Source organism: Daucus carota, chromosome 3 (assembly GCF_001625215.2).
Source record: "Daucus carota subsp. sativus chromosome 3, DH1 v3.0, whole genome shotgun sequence".
NCBI classification, from domain to species: domain Eukaryota; kingdom Viridiplantae; phylum Streptophyta; class Magnoliopsida; order Apiales; family Apiaceae; genus Daucus; species Daucus carota.
The window spans coordinates 56821948-56842544 of NC_030383.2; the positions used below are offsets into that span (position 1 = coordinate 56821948).

The 20597-nt window shown below is 38.2% G+C and overlaps 3 protein-coding genes across 4 annotated transcripts; 2 read left to right on the forward strand and 1 right to left on the reverse strand.

The window, feature by feature from the left end:
* The first annotated feature begins 1010 nt into the window (after positions 1–1010).
* LOC108212751 (LOB domain-containing protein 23) lies at positions 1011–1430 on the forward strand. The gene has a single exon (XM_017384468.1). The coding sequence runs from the start codon at positions 1011–1013 to the stop codon at positions 1428–1430; it is 420 nt and encodes a 139-aa protein (XP_017239957.1).
* A 494-nt stretch (positions 1431–1924) lies between these two features.
* On the reverse strand, positions 1925–3920 carry LOC108212752 (uncharacterized). Its single transcript, XM_017384469.2, has 2 exons — positions 3087–3920; positions 1925–2996 (listed from the first exon to the last, which is right to left on the reverse strand). Exons 1-2 carry the CDS (start codon positions 3698–3700, stop codon positions 1925–1927), a joined length of 1686 nt encoding a protein of 561 aa, XP_017239958.1. The 5' UTR covers positions 3701–3920.
* Positions 3921–12160: 8240 nt separating this feature from the next.
* Positions 12161–20563, forward strand: LOC108214186 (zinc finger CCCH domain-containing protein 64). 2 transcript variants are annotated; one of them, XM_064089618.1, is made up of 11 exons: positions 12161–12317; positions 12563–12836; positions 14768–14895; positions 15023–15144; positions 15359–15476; positions 16450–16880; positions 17111–17396; positions 18071–18164; positions 18327–18472; positions 19191–19334; positions 20232–20563. In XM_064089618.1, the coding sequence occupies exons 1-10, from the start codon at positions 12243–12245 to the stop codon at positions 19317–19319; spliced, it is 1803 nt and encodes a 600-aa protein (XP_063945688.1). In that variant the 5' UTR covers positions 12161–12242; the 3' UTR covers positions 19320–19334; positions 20232–20563. The 2 variants fall into 2 exon arrangements, with proteins under 2 accessions (XP_063945688.1, XP_063945687.1); XM_064089617.1 differs by lacking the exon at positions 20232–20563 and adding an exon at positions 19413–19771.
* Positions 20564–20597: the final 34 nt, after the last annotated feature.

The following is a 20597-nucleotide window of genomic DNA, read 5'->3' on the forward strand; positions in this document are numbered from 1 at the left end:
GATAAATTTTTAGTGTGATTATTTTTATCTTTAGCAAGATAATAATACAAGAATGACTAAAAAAATATGACCAAACCAAAAATCATGAACAAAATTTAAGACTATAAATTATACCCACGTTGGCTTATTATTATAGTATAGATGAGTGTAACCAATCACATGTTGCCACATAAATTTGTAAAACAAATTTGGGAACAAATTTTTGATACTTAGAGCATCTCCAACCATCTAAAGCCCTTGGCTAAAAAGTTAGGTGGCATACCTAAAATAAAAAAATTTAGCCAACAGCTCCAAAAATCCAACTCCAACCATGCTCAGCTGTTGTCTATAAATTTAGCCAACCTCCTATGGATGGCTAAATTTGTCGAACCTCTACAGGTCTGTAAGAAAATCTGTGGGAAGATTGTACATCATTTATTACCATATTGAACTGATATATTCTATTTTAACAATTTAAAATATTAATAACATACTATTTTTAAATTATAGCCAACCAATATAGCCAGTACCATTGAAGCAAAATGTCTTACAGGTTCAGCAAATTTTACATAATGTCTTACAGGTCCAATTTAGCCAACGATTATAGCGGTGTTGGAGATGCTCTTAGTATTTTCCTACTTATTTTGATATAAAAAAGAGAGAGAGATTTAATTTCTCCAAAAACATCCGTCAGTGATATTTTGAGAAAGAAAAGGTATATAAGTCTAAATTATCAAATAAAAAAAATACCTTAAGATCAACTTATACCAACTATGGATGCGATGACGGAACAATCAGTGGTGTGAGAGCAAGGAGCAAGATCAACATAACCCCATAAAATCAGAAGTTTGATATATACCATATTAAATAATTATTCTATTATTTTATTTCTTTAATTAAAACCATATTTATAGGGAAGAAATTTTTTTGTTTCTCTCTTTACACGTCTCATTAAAAGCAATTCCCTAGCTAATCGTCTGTATCCAAAATCTTTACTAATCTCGAATGAAATATTTGTGAAAATAACAAACATGAAAGGCACAACAGCTGCTAACACAGCTTCATCTTGTGCCGCATGCAAGTACCTACGTAGGAGATGCGATCAAAGCTGTTTTCTAGCACATTATTTTCCAGCCTCAAAGAGCCAAGATTATCTCAGTTGTCACAGAGTTTTCGGCACCTACAACCTTGTTAAGATGATAAAATCAGTCCAGGAACACGAGCGCCACGAAGCTGTGGCAACATTAGTGTTGGAGGCCCGAATGAGAGTGTCGAATCCGGTGCATGGCTGTTTGATGATGCAGAGAGTTTTGCAAGCCCAGATTGATGAGCATTTGGAGGAACTAGATGCTGTGAAGAAGAAAGTGTTTTTGTTTGAGAGTTTGCATTCCCAGATTGAGCTTTTAGATGATCAGTTGATTAATACTTCACTGGCGGTTGTGCCAGAGTGATGTGGAGTAAGATGGTGATAGATTTATGTTTTTGGTGAATTGTAATTGTTTGCTTAGATTATGTTAAATGTATGTTATTCGACATTAGCACGAGAAAAGGCCCCATGTCAGAAAACCCATAAAATAACAGAGTTGGGAGAAATGGTACCAAATACCATTTATTAACGTCAGATAATCTAGTCTTTTGGTTTTTGGAAGAAGACGCTATATGGTGTTGCGTTTTGGTCTGAAAAATCTTACAAGACGTAAGACGATCTTGCGTTTGGATTGCAAAATGATAGTTGATGCCTTGATGACCATCTTCTCCGACATTGATATTTGAAGCCATTTTCTTCAAATATGTGACAATGAAGCCAACACCCCATTAGCATTTGAGGTAGTATGATTATTTTGCGGCATGATTCATATCTCATTCACATACGCGCACTGCAGGTGAAGAAATTTACATACAATGATACTTTGTCAAATTGAAAATATTACATTAGAAAAGGTGGTTACATAAGAGATAAGCTGCACGATAGACAGAAAATGGTTTTACAAGGTGCACATCGGAGGACAGGCTCAGCTAGTTGTTCTTTGCCACATCTTTCACATCTCTGAAATCTTTTGTTGAAATCAAAGGTTAGGCTGTGAGGATGGAGTTTGTAGCTAAGTATGTCCTTAGCCCCAAACTTGACATCCGAGTAGTGGCGATTACATAATTTTTTTAAACATTTAGGATGAAATGAAAGATCACAAATGCTGCAATGATAGAACCACCAGTTTGTGTCTATTTCATTGGAGCAATACTCGCAACTGAACTCATGCTCATGATCTTCTCTCACCATGCCAACTTCGTATATTAAGCGGAGAGGGTGAGAATCCCACCTATGATTTACTGTGCTGGCGTTCATTATACATCCATCACATATATAGAATTGACAATGTCTACACCTGTGCAGATATCCACGCTTATCATCTCCACATGCCTTGCATTGCCATTTATCAATTGTCGCATAAATTTGTCCAAGGGGGTGAATGTGAGTTTCGTGTTTGATCGTTACAGGCAACACCGCACATCTAATATGAAGTTTGGTATGCTCATGATCGGTGAAAAATATACAATTACCCGCGTCTTCACAAGCAGAACAAAAGAATAAGTTGTATGGTTCAATGCACCTTTCTGCATATAGCTTCATCCCGACCTTACGAATTTCCCTAAATTCTTTCGGCAACAGGGCACAGAATTTATGCAGAAAGATGTTACAAGGGACACAACCATAGGCCTGATCGCGATCTGTTTGGACGGGCTTAGCACATCCATCGCATAACAATAGTATATCATCATTAGCACCGTCTTTCAGATCATTTAACTCATTGGTTGTAATGAGTTTTAGATGGTGCTGAGCATGATACCAATGTTCAATAGAGCTCCGGATGATATTATCTTTGTAGAATTTAGTGTATTTAGTACTCATATCCGTGACAAATTGCTGAAGTAATAGATTTACCGATGATTCGTCAGCTGCAGGGAGGTGCACCAAATTGGGATATTTATTATGCTCCCAAGAGCTGAGTTTAACAGTACTACAAAACACGGAAAATTAGTGTTAGTATAAAGAAGAAAAAATAGTAGACACAAAAATGCTGCAAAAAAAAAGTGTTTAAAGTAAGTACCGCTTTGATAATTGACTATAACTTGATCTAGTGCATTGAAAATGCACGAAAAATCTGCATTTTGGACAATAATAAAGCCAATTTGATCGGCTCATTGTTTGATCGCAGACTTTGCAATACTGAGTAAATTTGTGATAGGCTTCTGGAAGAGAAAACGCGAGGACAAGAGGGTGATCTTGGTGGAAGTGGAACTGGAAAGATGTAGGAGCATCCCCGCAGCTCTTGTGAATCCAAAACTGACATTTGCTGCATTTATACGACATGTCTTGAAAATCCTTCTTCACTCTGCAAGCGTCACATTTGAATGAGGAGGGACGCTGGATTAAGGCCATCGGGTGCTGACTATGAGCCGCGTGCTCAAACTTGTGATCCTCCAAAGAATGCACTCTCAAGACGGCACATCTGAGGCAAATACGGAACTCAAATTCCAAACTGCGCGCAATAATTCCAAGGCATCTCATCGTAACATATGTTGCAGTAACAATGTGTGCATGCTTCCTTGATTGCTTGTTGCGAAAATAGGACAAGGACTTGATTCGGGTTGGTCGGGTTTTCGATCTTTTGGGGTAATTCTGCACAGGTCTTGTGGAATAAGAACCTGATGCAATCTTCATCAGCACCAGTAGTATTTTGTCGGTAAAAATAAAGATCCGAACCCCAGGTTTCAAAAGCAGTGATGCGGTTGGTGCAAGTATAAATGAATGATTTACATGAGATTATATCTTCGAGGCAGCCATTACACTTATCACCCTCCCCTGCAATGTAATTCTCATTCAGGATTAGTGAGTGTTGGTGGCCAAAGTGCTTCATTTCTGTATCTTTTTCTTGGTCTCAGTTGTTGTAAACTGAGGGGAATTATATGTACAAAATCTATAGGTGCTTGTCACCAAAGGTAGAAATATAGCAAGACAAGCAAAGAATTAGAAAAGACACAGACTTGGGACATACTCCACAAGTACTTTGGAATGTGGTACCTTGAGTACAGATGTGTTTTACTGTATCTTCTTCTAAAAATCGGCGATTAATCATAATTTTTCGGTTAATCTTTGCTTCTTAACTCGTCAAACCGATTAAATGTTCGATTATTTAATTTTTTTTTTGAAAGGCCAAAGATTACATTGATAAAAGGGTTACAAGATTTTCTGCCAGTACCATAATATAACTAGAGACTAGAATCTAGAGACCCTACAAAGATAGCAATCATATCAGCTAAATTTGCATGCTTTACTCTATCCCATAAGACCTTGGAAATTACCTAATAACTAGACACAATCTAATCTCCACTGACAAAAGCTAGAACATTCCCCATGCAAACTACACGACTCCCCCCATACAAACTACACGAATCCCCCCATGCAGTTAGTCAAGAATCTCTATCACTTCAACCATTTCCTCCCCAGCGAGCATCTGGGCACCATCGTCGACCTCAGGGACAACTTGCTCATCGTCGTCCACCACAGCAGGTACAATATCTTCTTCATGAACTGCCATAAACAGGGGGTCAGCAGGGCCCAACCCCATATCCCGATTCCAGAGTTCGAACACCTGCCCAAAGGGCTGCGCCATGATAACCATTTGTTTGTAGTGCTCAGCTCCATGATGAGCAAGATAAATAGCTAGCTCATTGGCATTAGTCTCACAGAGCCTTACTTCCATGTGGAAGTTCCTGTCTGCATTTCTTTGGTTCAACTGCTGAACTATTTCAGCGTGATCTGGATGAACCCCTTCGAGAGAGGAGTTCCTCCATTCCCAGAAGGAGTCCACATGGTTACTTTCCAGCACAAAATGCTCCATTTTCTCTACATACGCTCGTTTGCACCCCTCTAGCATGGCCTGATACTCATTGATCCTGGGGTTAGTGATCCCCAACGAGCCTGACAGCATACGGATGATTTTGCCACGACAGTTTCTGATGACCACACCAATGCCTGAAACATTACCATTTGGCAAAGCATTGACGAAAAAACAGCCGTACACGTTAATTTTGACAAATCCAGGTCTAGGCATAATCCACCTGGGGTTAGCATCGACATTTTCGACCTCAGCCATGGGTGAGGAAAGAAGCAAGGAGAAGAGGGGGAGAAAGTACAGAGGTATTTGGTAGAGGAAAAAAGCAAGAGATGTGAATGAACACATCTCTCAACTGGTCTGTATAAATAGCCACTGAGGAAGTGTGTTGGAAATCCAAGAAGCACGCCTGGGCGGACAAATACTATCAGGCTTGAAGCAGGATTGGGTGAGGCGTAGAGGCTCTGCAGATGATTCTAGAAATAATCATTACTCTAGAAATTTATGTACAAGTTTTAAATCCCTCCCATATTTGAATATATTAGGAGAAAGCCCAAGATAAAGATATATCCAGCTTATGGGCCCCAGATTTAGCCAATAAGTCTGCCACGTTGTTGAGCTCTCTAGGAATTAATTTTACATATATTTGTCTCGAGGCTAATTGCATGGCCAGCTCGGTATCACCTTCTCCCCCTGCATGAGAATATAACTCCAAGAACCTGTTAATAAGTGACTTGCAGTCCACATACACCAGTAGTGATTTGTCTGCCCAAACTGACTGTGCAAAATTTTTTATCAAAAAACATAATGCACTCCATTCCGCTTCCAATGGAGAATTAGCATTGCAAGGCCCTGAAAAAGTAAAAATGGCATTTCCATTTTGTTTTTGAATGAACCCTCCTATACCAGCTTTACTTTGCCCATTCCTAGACTTCAACGATCCATCAATGAAGCCTATTAATTCTGATTGAACTTGGAGCAGAGACTGTCTTTGTAGTGACTCTGAGTTGGTGACTGTACCCATTGGATTTGAGTACCACCACCGAGAGGACTCTTTAACTAATAAGTCTGATGCTAAGCACCAGTCTAATGACTGTTGTTTCACCAGTGCTAGCATTTCTCCAACACTTTGGTTCTTGCCTCTGAATATTACTGCATTTCTTGAGAGCCAAATGATCCACAAAGTGGCACATAAGACTATTTTCCATACCATCCTTGCCTTTTTGTTTGTGAACATCTTTGCAGAATTCCATAGCGCCTCCAAGGAGTTGAGATGCAAATAGTCAGGATGAATTTGCCACCAAAAGCATACAAGATTCCACATACACATAGCCCGAGGACATCCTTGAAAGAGATGAAACTCTGTTTCTTCAGAATAACCAAAAAGCTACACGCATTGTTTTCATTTGTGTGAACCCCTCTCTTAGACAGAAGATCCCTGGTGGGAAGGACATTTAGATGAAGTTTCCACAGGAAGAGCTTGATCTTATTAGGAACCTTCATCTTCCAAATAAATTCCCATTGAATTCTCTCTTCAGAATAAGTAAGTTCTTGTGTGGCTTTTTTAGCAGAGTACTCAGCCCTCGCAGCCTTCCATATGAGTCTGTCCTCTTTGTTTGATAATGACACATCCTTCACTATTATTGCTAGCTTGTCTAAATCCTCTAGTTCCTAGGCCCTAAGAGCCCTTCTCCAGATGTTGTCTTTAGCAGAGCTTGATGCAAACCAACTCTGAATAAAGGAGCTTACAGTGTGTTCTTTGAGCTTGGATAGGCTGTACAACCTGTTAAATTTCTCCATTAGTGGGCTGTCCTCAAACCAGCAATCCACCCAAAACAGTATCTTGTTACCATTGCCCAAGACCCATGTGAAATTCTTATGTTTAACAGTCTGTTTGAATAGAGAATGATGAGCTGTCCTGACAATTGCCTCCAGACTATCTGACATATTTTTATGGCTCAGGCCCTCACTGAGACTAACCTTGCTGGTGCAGTTGTACTTCCCTCTAATCCAGATATTCCAACTTCTGTGCCTTTCTTTTTCCCACCTGTAAGACCATTTTCCTAATAGGGATAATTTTTTTATCTTGATGGGAGTCAAACCAAGACCACCCTGATATCTTGGTTTGCATACTTTAGCCCAGTTAACTAAATGTAACTTCTTCTGTGTCCCTTCTTTGCCTTCCATCTGCCCCCACAGAAAATCTCTCCTGATCTTCTCCAATTTGTTGCATATAGATGAGGGAATAGAGTGTAAACTCATCCAATATACTGGCAAGCTGTCCAGTACCGATTTAACAAGCACTGATCTTCCTGCTTGATTAAGATAGTCAGCCTTCCAACCTGCCAATTTTTGACTAAACCTCCTAATTAATGGATCCCAGAATACCTTCCTTTTACATGAGACTCCTATAGGAATTCCTAGGTACTTCATTGGCCACACGCCAAGTTTGCATTTGAGGATCTGAGCACCCTCATATTGGTTAGTATGGCAGCACTTATGTGCAAAAATTTCACTCTTGTCAAAATTTATCTTGAGCCCCGAGATTAACTGGAAGCATTGCAGGACAGTTTTCACACCCTTTACAGATGTTACAGAATCTTCCACGAAGATTATCGTGTCATCCGCGAATTGTAAGTGTGTAATTGGAGGAGATGATTTATCCAGCGTAATCCCTCTAAAGATTCCTTTATTTGCTGCTTCGTTTAACATTGAGCTAAGCACTTCTGCAACCAGATTAAAGAGCAGAGGGGATAGGGGGTCTCCTTGCCGCAACCCTCTACTCGGAGAAAATTCTTTCGTGGGTGATCCGTTAACTAGGATAGATATTCTTGAAGTACTCAGCAAGGATTTAATCCAGTCTAGCCATTTAGTATTAAAATTCATTTTCTCCAAGACTGAAAACAGGAACTCCCACTTGATAGTATCAAAAGCTTTTTCAAAATCAAGCTTGATCACCATCCCCTTACACTTGTTCTTCTGGAGAGAGTGAACTAACTCCTTGACCACCAAGATACCCTCAGAAGCTTGTCTTCCCTTAGTAAACCCCGATTGAGTGTCACTGGTCAAATAACCCATATGAGCGGCAAGCCTACTTGCTAGGACTTTTGTGAGGACTTTGATTGAGGTATTAACAAGGCTGATGGGTCTATAATCCCTAACTGTTGATGGATCTGCGTTTTTAGGAATCAATGTCACAAAGGAGGAATTTAGGCCAGCTGGAATTGCAGCAGTGTCATGGAATGCAAATATGAAGTTCTCCATCTTGGAGCTGATAAAAGGCCACAAAAATTTTAGACTACGAACGTTAAGGCCGTCTGGCCCAGGTGCTTTGTCATCCCCCATGGAACCCAGCGCAGCTATCATTTCTTGTTTGTGAATGGGTCTAACCAAATCCTGGCTATCTTTGTCCGACAACCTTGGTAGCGTTAGGAGACCCAAATCTAACAGACTATCTCCCCTACTCCTAAAGAACTCTGAATAATGCTCAAAGAAGGCTTGCTTGATCAATTCGTGCTCGGTTACCCATTTGCCGCCCCAATACAATTTGGTTATTGTATTCCTGCTTTTCCGCCTTTGTACCGCTTGATGAAAGAACTTTGTATTACCATCCCCCAGCTTCAGCCAATTTATTCTTGCCTTTTGGCTCAACATAGATTCCTTGTGATCGTATAGAGTTTTTAACCTCCTCCTAATCTCTAGGAGCTCTATCTCTGGGCTATCATCTAGTATGTCCTGCTTAAACTCTAACTGCTGTATTTCCTCATCAATTTTCTCCTTGGCTCCTTTAGAACTCCGCTTAATAGTAACTTTAATATCCCTCAGAGCTTGCTGAATGTTGGCATTTTCCCAACCCTTTTTGCTTTTGGATAGACTCTTCACCTCTTCTAGGAGACTATCAGTTAGGAAGCAATTAAATATCTTGAAAGGTTTGGGGCTTACATCCCTTGTCCCTGATGATACCAAGAGCGGTTTATGATCCGAATGCTTCCTACCTAGAGCCACCACCTGCCACCTTGCCACCTGGAACCAATCTGCGTTAACTAGAACTCTGTCCAACTTGCTCTTTTTCCCCTCAGGGCCAAACCAGGTGTAGCTGGCATTCTCAAAACTAATATCTATCAGGTTACAATCAGAAATGAAATCATTGAAATCTGTTGTGTCTATACTTCTGTACACACATCCCCATCTCTCATTAGCTGAGCGCACACAGTTGAAATCCCCCATGAAAGCCACAGGTTCGTTTTGCGACAGGCTTAAGATAACTCTCATTTCTTGCCAGAGCTCTTTTTTCATTGACGATGAGAGCGGACTATATATATTAATAACATGGAACCTCCCCCCATTTCCTCCAATAATCCTAAAAGTCGTCCATACCCAGTGTCTAGCTTGAGCTATCGCTAAACATTTCACACTATTTAAGTACCAAAAGGTTGCTACCCCTCCTGATAAACCGACTGAAGGCTGAGCAGCCATACCATAAAAAACCTGGCTTAAGGGGGGCCTATTTTCCAACACTAATTTGTCTTCACATTTCGTCTCCTGCAAACAAACAATGTCCACCTTATTTGTTCTAACCAAGTCCTGCAGATTCCTCCTGGCCACACTATTATTCATACCCCTAATATTCCATGAAAATAACTTTAAACTGATCATCTGAAAGCATCTCAACTACAACAAAACTATCTCTCTAAACTAGATTAGCCAAGAAACTTCATAGTACACCAGTTTCTAACTGTTTGGCTATTTCCATGATTACCTTCTCTCTGTCACCCTTAATGACTAAACCCATATTTTCCGCACTACTAATGATTTCTAAAGCTTCCTGCACCGTCTTGCCCGTTAAGCCTAAAGGGACTATATGCAAACAATTCTCAGCATTCTGCTTGCCCCTTGGTCTAACACAGCTTCTGCCACCTCCCCCCTTTTTCCTTTTGTTTTTAAACTTGATGCCTATTTCAAAGGGGTTGCGAATTACACTGGTAATTTTTTTTGGCCTCCCCCTGTTACTTTTGACTTTGAGCTTCTTGCAAACATCTGTACACAGATCTGTCTGCAAACTCAATATCTTTTCTGGGGCGCATATCTCCGATTTAGATGATGCATCTATCATCTGAGTGGCATCCGAGCTGATGTCTGAGCTAGACTGAATATTCCTAAATTTATCCTTAGAGTTCTGTTTACTCGCGGAATGATTAGAATGCAAAGAAGTCTTAACACTCCTAGCTTCTGAACTGTCATTTTGATAGACTTCTTTAGCTTGGTCCTGAAGGTCGTTCCTCTGCTCATGCTCATTCTGCTGCTGCTCACCTCCAACTTGAATTCTCACCTCTTCCTTGACACTAGTGTCCTTATTTCCATTACATCTCGAAATTTCCCCCTCCTCTTCCTTCAAAGGGCTACTTGAGAATTCCATGGGGAGAACTTTCCCTACCAGATAATCCCTATCTGTGACTTCCCTCAAGACTATGTTTTTATTTATCCCTTTATATAAGATCTTCATCTCATCATAGATTGGTTTCATCCAAGAGGTATCCACACAGACTAGGGGGTTGAAGAATTCACTAAGATCATCACCCTGATAGGACCAGCTGATCCACTCTCCAAATCTACTTGTTAATGCCTTTAGATTCTCCTCTTTCCAGGCAGGCATTGGGAGCCCTATGCATTCTAGCCACACCGCTTTCGAAATAACATGATCATTTTGATTGTAATCCCGGATTTTACAGAACCAAACAGAAAGGTCTGTGTTGATAAGCTCATCCCAACTGTCTTTGCTATCCTTTCTGATTAAAAATTTCCTTCCAGATAGAGATGTAACTCTGTATTGCTCCAAACCAATATCATTTAGTTTACTTTGAAGGTCTTTAGCATTTTCTTCAAACCATAGGTAGCCTATTTTGCAATCCATCAGTGCCAACTCCACCTCTTCATCCACTTCAATTTCCGTAAACTCAAAAAGTTTCTTCCCAAAATCCACTTTTTCCTCTTCCTCTTTATCCTTACCCACCTTGTCCATCTTGGCCCTAACTTCACTATTGTCTAATTTTCTTGCCCCATTTCCTAAGTTAGTACCCAGCTTCTCTTCCTTTTTCCCATTAATGGTCATTCGAATTCTACTCCCCAACTTTTTGTCCATCTTGGCGTTATTTATAATAGCTCCAGCCTCTAGTTCACTGCAAGTGTGGACAAAACCGAATCTTTTCCCAGAAATATCCCTCTTCTTGGGCAAGATAACATCTAGCACTTTACCACATGATTTAAACAATTCCCACATTTGTCTACCCGTTGTATCCTCTGGAATGTTGTGTAGGAAAATGGTGGTGACAGAATCCCTTTTGTTTTTGTCTGGAAGAACCGATCGCCTTTTCTTGTAAGATACAGTATGCCATTCCTCTTCCTCTTTTCTTGGATGGAAAGCTGCATCCATCACCATTCTAGCTTCACCATGATCCTCCATCAGTGTAGATCTATACGTTTTCCGATCCTCCTTAGCCTTCTCCATTAGGCTTCTAGAATGTATTTGATCCAAGGCCTCTTGTATCACACTCTCATCACCGATATTAAGCTTTTCTAAGATATCTTTCTCTACCCAATAGTTATGTGCCCATATGAAGTTTTTAACTAGCTTGGCCTCATCTAGTTTCATCTTTCTGAATCTGCCATGGTTCCTCTCACGAGCCGTTGGGAAGTTCAAATTTTGAAAATCGCCCCTGAAGTCGCCCCGGAAATCGCCTCTCTCCATCGTGTTGGTTTTTCTTAATTATTATTAACCACCATGTTCGATTATTTAATTAATCATCTGATTAATCTTCAATCAATTCAATTAATTTTTTATTAATTTTTATTTCATGTCTTCACCGATCCAAGTTCGTACCATTTTTCACGACACTAGTTCACGCAAGAAGATTCTTGCAACTTTTACAAATTAATTTTAATTAATTTTAATAGATTTTAGATAACCCGTTTTAATTGTATCTTGACCAAGCACTCTAATTTCATCATTAGTTCAATCCCACTACACTCCAGCAGAACTAATAATTTTACGCACTTTTGTTGTAACATTTCTGTTTGGAATCGATATTGTTTCAATCCTTTCATTTAATTAAATGAAGTTTATTGTTATGTAAAAAATAATTATTCACTCATTTTTATGTGAGAGTTACTTATCAAAATAAGTGATTCTCGAGACATCAGTTTATTGATGTACTAGTCTATTGTACTTTTATCAAGTGATAGGTGTTTATTGGCGGTTAGATTACTATACCAGCCCAAGCCCAAGAAAGAACTGGACTAGTATCCATCTATTTTTCCAGTCCACTTTTGAACCCATTTCATCAAATCGGATCTTTCTCCCGTTCCTCTGCAATGTCCCCTCCCAGAATCCTTCTCGCCGGCGACGTTCTCGGCCGCCTCAATCAACTCTGCAAACGCGTCTCTTCGGTAACTCACACATATGCATCTCTCTCTCTCTCTCTCCCCCTCCTTCCCTCTCTCTCTCTCCCTCTCCTCCTCTCCTATTGCCCTCTCTCTCTCTCTCTCTCTCACACACACACACACACACACACACACACGACACACACACACCAAAAAAAATAAAAAATTGCGCATCTTAAGTTATATTTTGTGATTATTAGTTGACTGCTGACACACACACTAGTGATGCAGTTTAATGTATGTGATATTAGGTTAACAAATCAGCTGGTCCATTCGATGCGCTTCTATGCGTTGGCCAGTTTTTTCCGGATAATTCTGACCGGCTCGAAGAGTTCATGAACTATATAGATGGACGGAGCACTTTTCCGTTGCCTATTTACTTTATCGGAGATTACGGAGCTGGAGCTCCCAAGGTTTTGTCTGTTGCAGCAAAAGATTCCGCCAATTTAGGGTTTAAAATGGACGGTCTTAAAGTCTGCGATAATTTGTTTTGGTTGAAAGGCAGTGGCAAGTTCACTCTCCACGGTATGTGTTCGAATTATGTTTTGGTTTATTATTATGTTGACAATTTTGTCAAAAGATATATATGTACATTGTGCTATTTGTTATGTTGTGAGTCGTGATAAACTTATTAACTCCGATACATAAGTGCATTGTGCTCCTTTTTTATATCGTAGTAATTATATTTTGTTATTTTAATATGCTAGTAATTTTGGCGAGTAGCCATATGTACATTATGTTCATTTTGGATCATGATTCGTTATGATTATTTATAATTTGGTAACTATCTTAGTATAGTAATTTTTAACGCTCCAGAGATACTAAAACAGCAGTAATATTAAAATTCTGTCAGAGTCAGGCAGTTTTAGTAATTGTATTTTGTTATTTTATTATGCTATTTATTTTGGCGAGTAGCCATATGTACATTATGTTCATTTTGGATCATGATTCGTTATGATTATTTATAATTTGGTAACTATCTTAGTATAATAATTTGTAATGCTCCAGAGATACTAAAACTGCAGTAATATTAAAATTCTGTCAGAGTCAGGCAGTCAGCTAAAAGCAGAAGTATAGAAATCGTATAATATCTTGGTTAGGTGTGGAATAATGAATTTGACATAAAGTTAATGGTGATATAATTTGTATGGAAGCCATCAGCAGATGCACTAGGATAAATGATGCTGCAATATGTTACTTCTGTATGTTAGTATCAGTTTCAGGTTTTAGAATTTGGATTGTTAAGAATTAAAGTGCTAATGAACGTAGAATGTCATTTTATGTTGTACCTTTGGTGTACAAGGCCTGTGTTGATATTGTTAGATTAATTTGGATTCCTTAGAGGAATCGATCAGGTACATGAAGCTTCAGTGGATGCTACACAGAAGAGAATCTTTTCTGCAAGCTTTGTTATTTGTTAGTGATGGAAGATAGAATTTTTACAAATTACAAGAAAACTTGACTTAGTTTTATCATTTTATTTAACTTACTGTTCAACTAAATAACAAAACGATAAATCCATTAATTTTTGCCCACCAAGTGTCTATCTGTTTGTCATATTTTACTAAGGCAGTTTTCATAGTACGTGGTACTGTAGTTGTAGTCAAGGTCTCAATCTTTGGAATTTGCAGAGGAAATTAGTCTAGGTATCTGCATCATGATTGATATATTATTTTTATATAACAGAGTGTTCCACAGTGAATTTTTGGAAACTGGAAAATCGTGTTGTCTTTTTTTTTCCCCATTCTGCCAAAGAAATTAGATTCATTACTAAATCAAATCGTTCGCCAATACATGACTGAACTCCTGGTGAATAGCGCACACCCTCCGAGTACGATCAGCTATAGAACTACTATACCTCGCTAAGTAGTGAGCTATGTGGTTCGCAGACCGTTTTACAAATTTAATTGTCACTCTCCTTACACTCCCGGATCAGTCTGCCAAAGTATGCAGCAAAGGGGAGTCGCTATGGATTGCCTGAACAGCAACAATGCAATCTGTTTCGACTGTCACAGCCTCTCGGTTTTGTTCCTTGATCCAGCTTAGAACCTCCCTAATGCCAATGGTTTCTGCAATTTTTGGATTTACCTTACCCAGACAACACTTCGATCTAGCTTCTATTAGTTTCCCAGCAGAGTCACGAACCACAAAAGCATAGCTAAAGCAGTTAGAGGCTTCAAAAATCGCAGCATCTGAATTAACCTTAATTGTATCAACCGTTGGACAGACCCAGTGCTCGTCACCATCTATTGGATTCATTAAACCCAGATAGTGGCCAGAAGTGTTGTCTTTATGTGTAACTGATATTATAATTTTTTTACTGATGTTGACCATGTTATTTATGGATGTAGCATAATTTAGGGAAGCAATCTTAGTTACAGGGAAAAACATATTACTAGAAACTTGTGTTAAATAGATTTTATGTAATCGTGAATGCTGATCACATTTATATTTAGGACTATCTGTCGCATACCTATCTGGTAAGCAATCAGCAAGTGGGCAACCATATGGAACATATAGTCAAGATGATGTTGATGCTTTGCGGGCTTTAGCTGAAGAATCCGGAATAGTAGATATATTCTTAACATATCCTTTCCGTTGTTTATTTATTTATAATTTATAATTCTCCGTCCCCCCTCCCTTTAAATCTTTCTTTCGACTTAGTTGATCGAGCTAATGTATTATACTTCTTGTTTCCTTAACTACATTATACTAATGAGTGGCCGAGTGGGATCCTGAATGGAGTTCCGACAACAGATATTCCTCTTGGGATTCCGGACTTATCTGATACTGACTCCACAATCTCGGAGTTAGTTGCAGAAATAAAACCCAGGTACATGATATTAGTACGGAAATATATATATACTTTCAAATTCTTTTAACATTTAAGGTTCTATTTAATGTTATGAAGGAGTATATTTTCCCTGTTTTAGATAAATACAGACGACTATTTGTTCTTCTCTTCCATCCTGATGCCAGTCAATGATTATGTCTTTTAGATAATATATGATAACCACTTGTTTCCTTTATATACTGGTGTGTGACAGGTATCATATTGCAGGAAGTAGAGGGGTATTTTATTCTCGAGAACCATACGCAAATATTGATGCTGTCCATGTGACTCGTTTCATTGGTCTAGCTCCAGTTGGAAATTCAGATAAACAGGTATTTCACTTAACTTTAACTTAAGCTGCTTCCGAAGCTTTTGATGCTTTTAGATTAATTTAGGTTATCTGCTTTAATAATCTCATTATTAACAATATGACATTCATGTAACTATTTTGATATGAAAAGCACTATCCATTTTTTTAGAGCATAAGCGAGTGAGTGATCAGTATTTAGATTCCAGGACTACTGGAAAGAAAATGTGGCATATAGTCATATAAGTATATATAAGTATATAACAGCTCCCTTCGAAATCTAAATATTCCTTCATAGTTATATAAATATAGGGGTACCTTAGCTTCATCATGATTGAAGTCCAAACATGGGAGATTATGGTAACTGAAATAATTCTGAGTGTTTCTAATGTTAAATCTTGTTTTGGCAGTGGTATCATATCCATCTATAAGTCTGTGCAATGTTCTTATTTTTTATTAAAGTTCAATTGGGGGAGATTTTGGTATTCCTATCTGAACTGAAATACTTCTGACTGTTTCTAACGTTATTTTTTTTTTTAAAATTAATACACTAATGCACACATTTTATTCTTGTCTATGACAAGATTTGGACCCTGGACATCCCATAAGAGAGCAAGGTGGTACCACTAGACCAAATGATTACTCATATATAATGGGTGGTATCATTACCATTTGTAAGTGTGAATTGTTCTTATTTCTTTTAGTAGTTGAAAGTTGAGGAACTATATTGGTATATATTTAGGATTTTAGGTTTATAGTGATCATCTGTGATCCCAATATAGCATGCCTTTGTGGCATAGTATTTTCTTATTGCATTCTGGTTCTAACACTGTTGTCTGATTATAATAAATAATATTTGGCTCTTTGCACAAAGACATGGCACATGATGACAATTTATTGTATCTTGTGAGAGTCAGAAGAGCTTTTCACTTCAGTGGGATGTCTTCTATTTCTATTTCACAATGTCGTGATATATGGCTTATGCTTATGATTTTCAGAAATTCATCCATGCACTTTCTCCTACTCCAGCAGCTACCATGGTGGCTACTGAGATATCCATGAAACCGACAAATACTACTTCTAGTCCCTATGCATCTCTGGGCAAATCATCTCATAATGATGGAAAGAGGTCTAGTGAAGATATTTCGGACTCACAGTACTGGCGATATGATGTCTCTAAAAAGCGTCAAAAACATGGTGATGGTGATAGGTTGTGTTTCAAGTTCATATCTTCTGGTTCTTGTCCGCGTGGGGAGCAATGCCACTTTCGGCATGACATGGAGGCCAGGGAACAATCTCTAAGAGGAGTGTGCTTTGACTTTATGAACAAAGGAAAATGTGAAAGAGGTCCAGATTGCAACTTTAAGCACAGTTTACAAGAAGAAAGCTTGAATGGTTCTGTTAGGAGACCTAAGGGAAACACTGACAGGTTTGTTTTCAGAACACACTTCAGTCCTTCCTTTACAGTTATTGGTCCTTGTATGTTACTTTAGCTTGTCATTCTAAATTTTTTCGTGCCTCACAGATACGGTATACCTGTGATTGAGGTTTCACTAAAAAATATGTTGAAGTTATTGAGTCCAGTTATTTGTTCTCTGTGATGTCCTTTCCATTTGCATCTCGTAGTCATAACATTGAAAGTCAATCACGGGGTTTCAGGTCGAAAGAATGCTGGTTTTGTTTGTCGAGTCCGAACGTGGAGTCACATCTAATTGCCAGCATAGGAGAGCATTGCTATTGTGCTCTTGCTAAAGGACCACTTGTTCCTGAACATGTGCTCATATTGCCTGTTGAACATCTTCCAAATTCCATTTCTTCTCCACAAGAATGCGAGGTTGATATAGTTAGATTTCAAAACAGTCTTCGATCGTATTTCAAAGACCAAGCCAAGGAAGTTGTTTTCTTTGAGTGGATTTTTGTACGTGGAACTCATGCTAATCTTCAGGTACGATGAACTTGACCTTGCATTTGATAGTGGTATATTCGTTATCAGCAACTTCCTCTGGTCTATTGCCTGTATGTTCGAACTGACAACATATATCTTGCTGGTGACTCTTTGGCTTTTGCACGTCTTTTCACCCTCCATTTTCTACCATTTTCATTACATGCTACGCATTGCATCCATGACAGATGTGCTACTAAAAAAATCTTTAGATGTATTTGTTCTTTGCTTTAAACTGTCACCACAGACATTTGACGCATGCAAAGCAGAAGCATGTGTCTCGGTATATAAATACCTGTAATTGATCACAAATTCACAATTCACAACCACCACCCCCTTCCAAAGAAAAGGATTGACTATTGAGAAGCGCATGCCTCGTCTTATCTGGTTTAAACTCCGTCCTTGACTTTGTTGTGAAGGAAATTTAGAAAAGACTAGTGCAATTGTTTGTAAGCACCAATACTATAAAAGTGTGATTACTATTATAAAACAACGCAATTTTACATTTCCAATAAAACAAGGCAATTGGACTTTTCCACATTAGTAATGTAACTAGGTTTCAAATAACTTACGCTAACGAAATTTAATGCTAGTTCTTTCAGTACAATTTTACTATGTTCATGCTTTTTGAACCAATAGGCATATTCCAAGATCTCAATATCTGTTTATTCTTGCAGGCTATTCCTATTCCATCTTCTAGAGCAGCATCTCTCCATGAAGTCTTCAATTTAGCTGCAGATAGAATGGGGTTTAAATTTGAAATCTTAAAACGTATGTTTCTCCTAGTTAATTATGAACTTTGACAATGGAATAGGAACTCTTTATTTGCTTTCAACATTCCAGTTAGCGAAGTTGCTGATAAATACCCTTTAGTGAAGCGTAATTTGTTTTACCTTATATGTATAATTTTATATGGTGCTACTCATGTTTCAGCCGATACAAGCTCTGAAGGGAGAAATACATTGAGGAAGCAATTTAATAGAAATTGCAGTTTGTTCTATGTGGAATTACCTGGAGGTACCATATTATCACATGCTGTTGAAGAGAATGAGAAGTTCCCTGCCCAGTTTGGTCGTGAGGTGAGATCACTGGTGTTTTTTTTTGTTTGTTTGATTCATTATATCTCTTGGTTGTGAGCAGTTGCCTCTTTTTGTTATCGACGCTCGACAAAACTACACAAGAGAGCCATGAAGTACACTCATGTGAATTCTCTTCTTGCTTTGCACTAAAAAACTGCTGTATTTCCCTATTATATATCAATCTATTGCATCATTTAAAATTTTTGAAATGAAATTCCAGTCTGTGTGTTGATCAAGAGACATTCCTAATAAACGTACATACAGGCTGCTGTACAGCAAACAAATTTCTTTAAGAGCACAAATGTGCTGTGCCAACTTAACACAAGTTGGAAGGTAACACCTGGTAGCGTGCAGTTAAACAATTTTTTTTTGTCTACATAATGTTATATAGGATTCGTCATATAATACTTTTGTTGTTCAGACTTCGAAACATAATTTTAACCTCTGTAAAGCATCACATCAAACTGAGGAACGAATATTAGTTGAGTTTACCATGCTTTGGCTGTAATTATGCAGAATAAAACTATTGAATGATGAAATGTGTGCAACTGTTAACTAATTGGTCCGTGATAAAAGTTTAATTCGTCAAACAATGTCAGTTTGTTCAACCACCCTTTAACAATGATGTAAAACGCGCACGGATCATCTCTATTTGGTTGTGTTAAATGTTTTTTGAGGTGAGCCAGACATTAATTTATTACGCCTACTGGATATGCAGGTATTAGCGGGGTTGCTGAACATGGCAGATAGGGCTGATTGGAGGAATTGCAAACTCAGTAAGGATGAGGAAATAAAGATGGTAGAAAATTTTAAGAGCAGTTTTGAAAAATATGATCCAAATCAATGATTTTCAGGCCACTAGGTATGTATATATTGTCTTATTGATGTCTTTTACTACTGTTTGAAGATAGTATAGATTATCAAGTACTTTTTCTTCCAGGAGGTGCCTTTCTATGGTAGAATACAGCAGAGCTGATCTCTGTTTATCAACTCCCAATACCCTTGCAGTGGGTTCTGTCCTCTAGGCAGCTGGTATTGGATAAAGGCCTTTGAGCTGGCATGGTGAGGCTCTGATACCAGCCACCAGCTGGACAAAGGAGTTAGTAATTTGAGCTTGTAATTTGTTGTCATGTTAGGTGGGTATTTACAAGTGCAAGTTACTCTGATATTATATGAGAGTAGTGTTACAGTGACACCTTGCGTACATTAGGTCTGTTAGTGGAGGAAGTCAAGGCTTGTGTTTGATATATATTCAATATCTCAATTTTTGAAAGGTTCTAGAACATCTCCCTGACTTGCGACATGCTGTTTCTGTCGAATTCGTTAGTGTTGTTGCATAGCCTCATTAAAATTTTTGTTTTAATCTTAAGATATCTGGATCTCCAATCTGACAAGTGAGAACATGTTATAATAAGATGCAATCCGAAATGTGAAATGATATCTGTGCTTTCTGACATACTTCTTGATCTAACATGTCTTTTTTTTTTTTTTTGGTACTACTTCCTCTGTCCCAATCAATTGTATACGTTTCTTTTTCACTGCTCGACACGCTTTTTAAGGCACTTATAAAACATAGTTCTACAACTTATTTTTAAGATTTTCTTTTTTTGTATAAAAGTATAAATGTTATACTTTTATACAGAAAAAGAAAATTTTAAAAATAATTTACAGAACGATACTATATTGAAGCATTAAAGTCCGTGCCGCGCCCCCGTCCCCCAATGTATACTATTGACTGGGACGGAGGGAGTATGTACAGAAGGTGAAAAAAAGAGTTGATCATTCGAAACCAACTCATGATGTTTTAGTGTTACCAACCCCAATACTTGCATATTACAGATGTCAATATGCCGTGCAGCTGTAAAACTTCGGTTGGAAAAATATACCAAGAAAATGATATTCTGTGGTGGACATTTCCACAAGTTTGTGCTACGAGTATATTGCACTAGTTTGTCATTTAAGAGATGTTAAAATACGAGTGAGTCCATGGAAAACACATTTTTCTGTTAAAACTTTTGGATTAGTATTCTTTTATCCCCACCTCTTGTCTAATCTTATCAATAAAATCTTTTAACTGTGTTTTACATTCTAGCAGCCTCTTTTTGTCTAAATGTTTCATCTATAC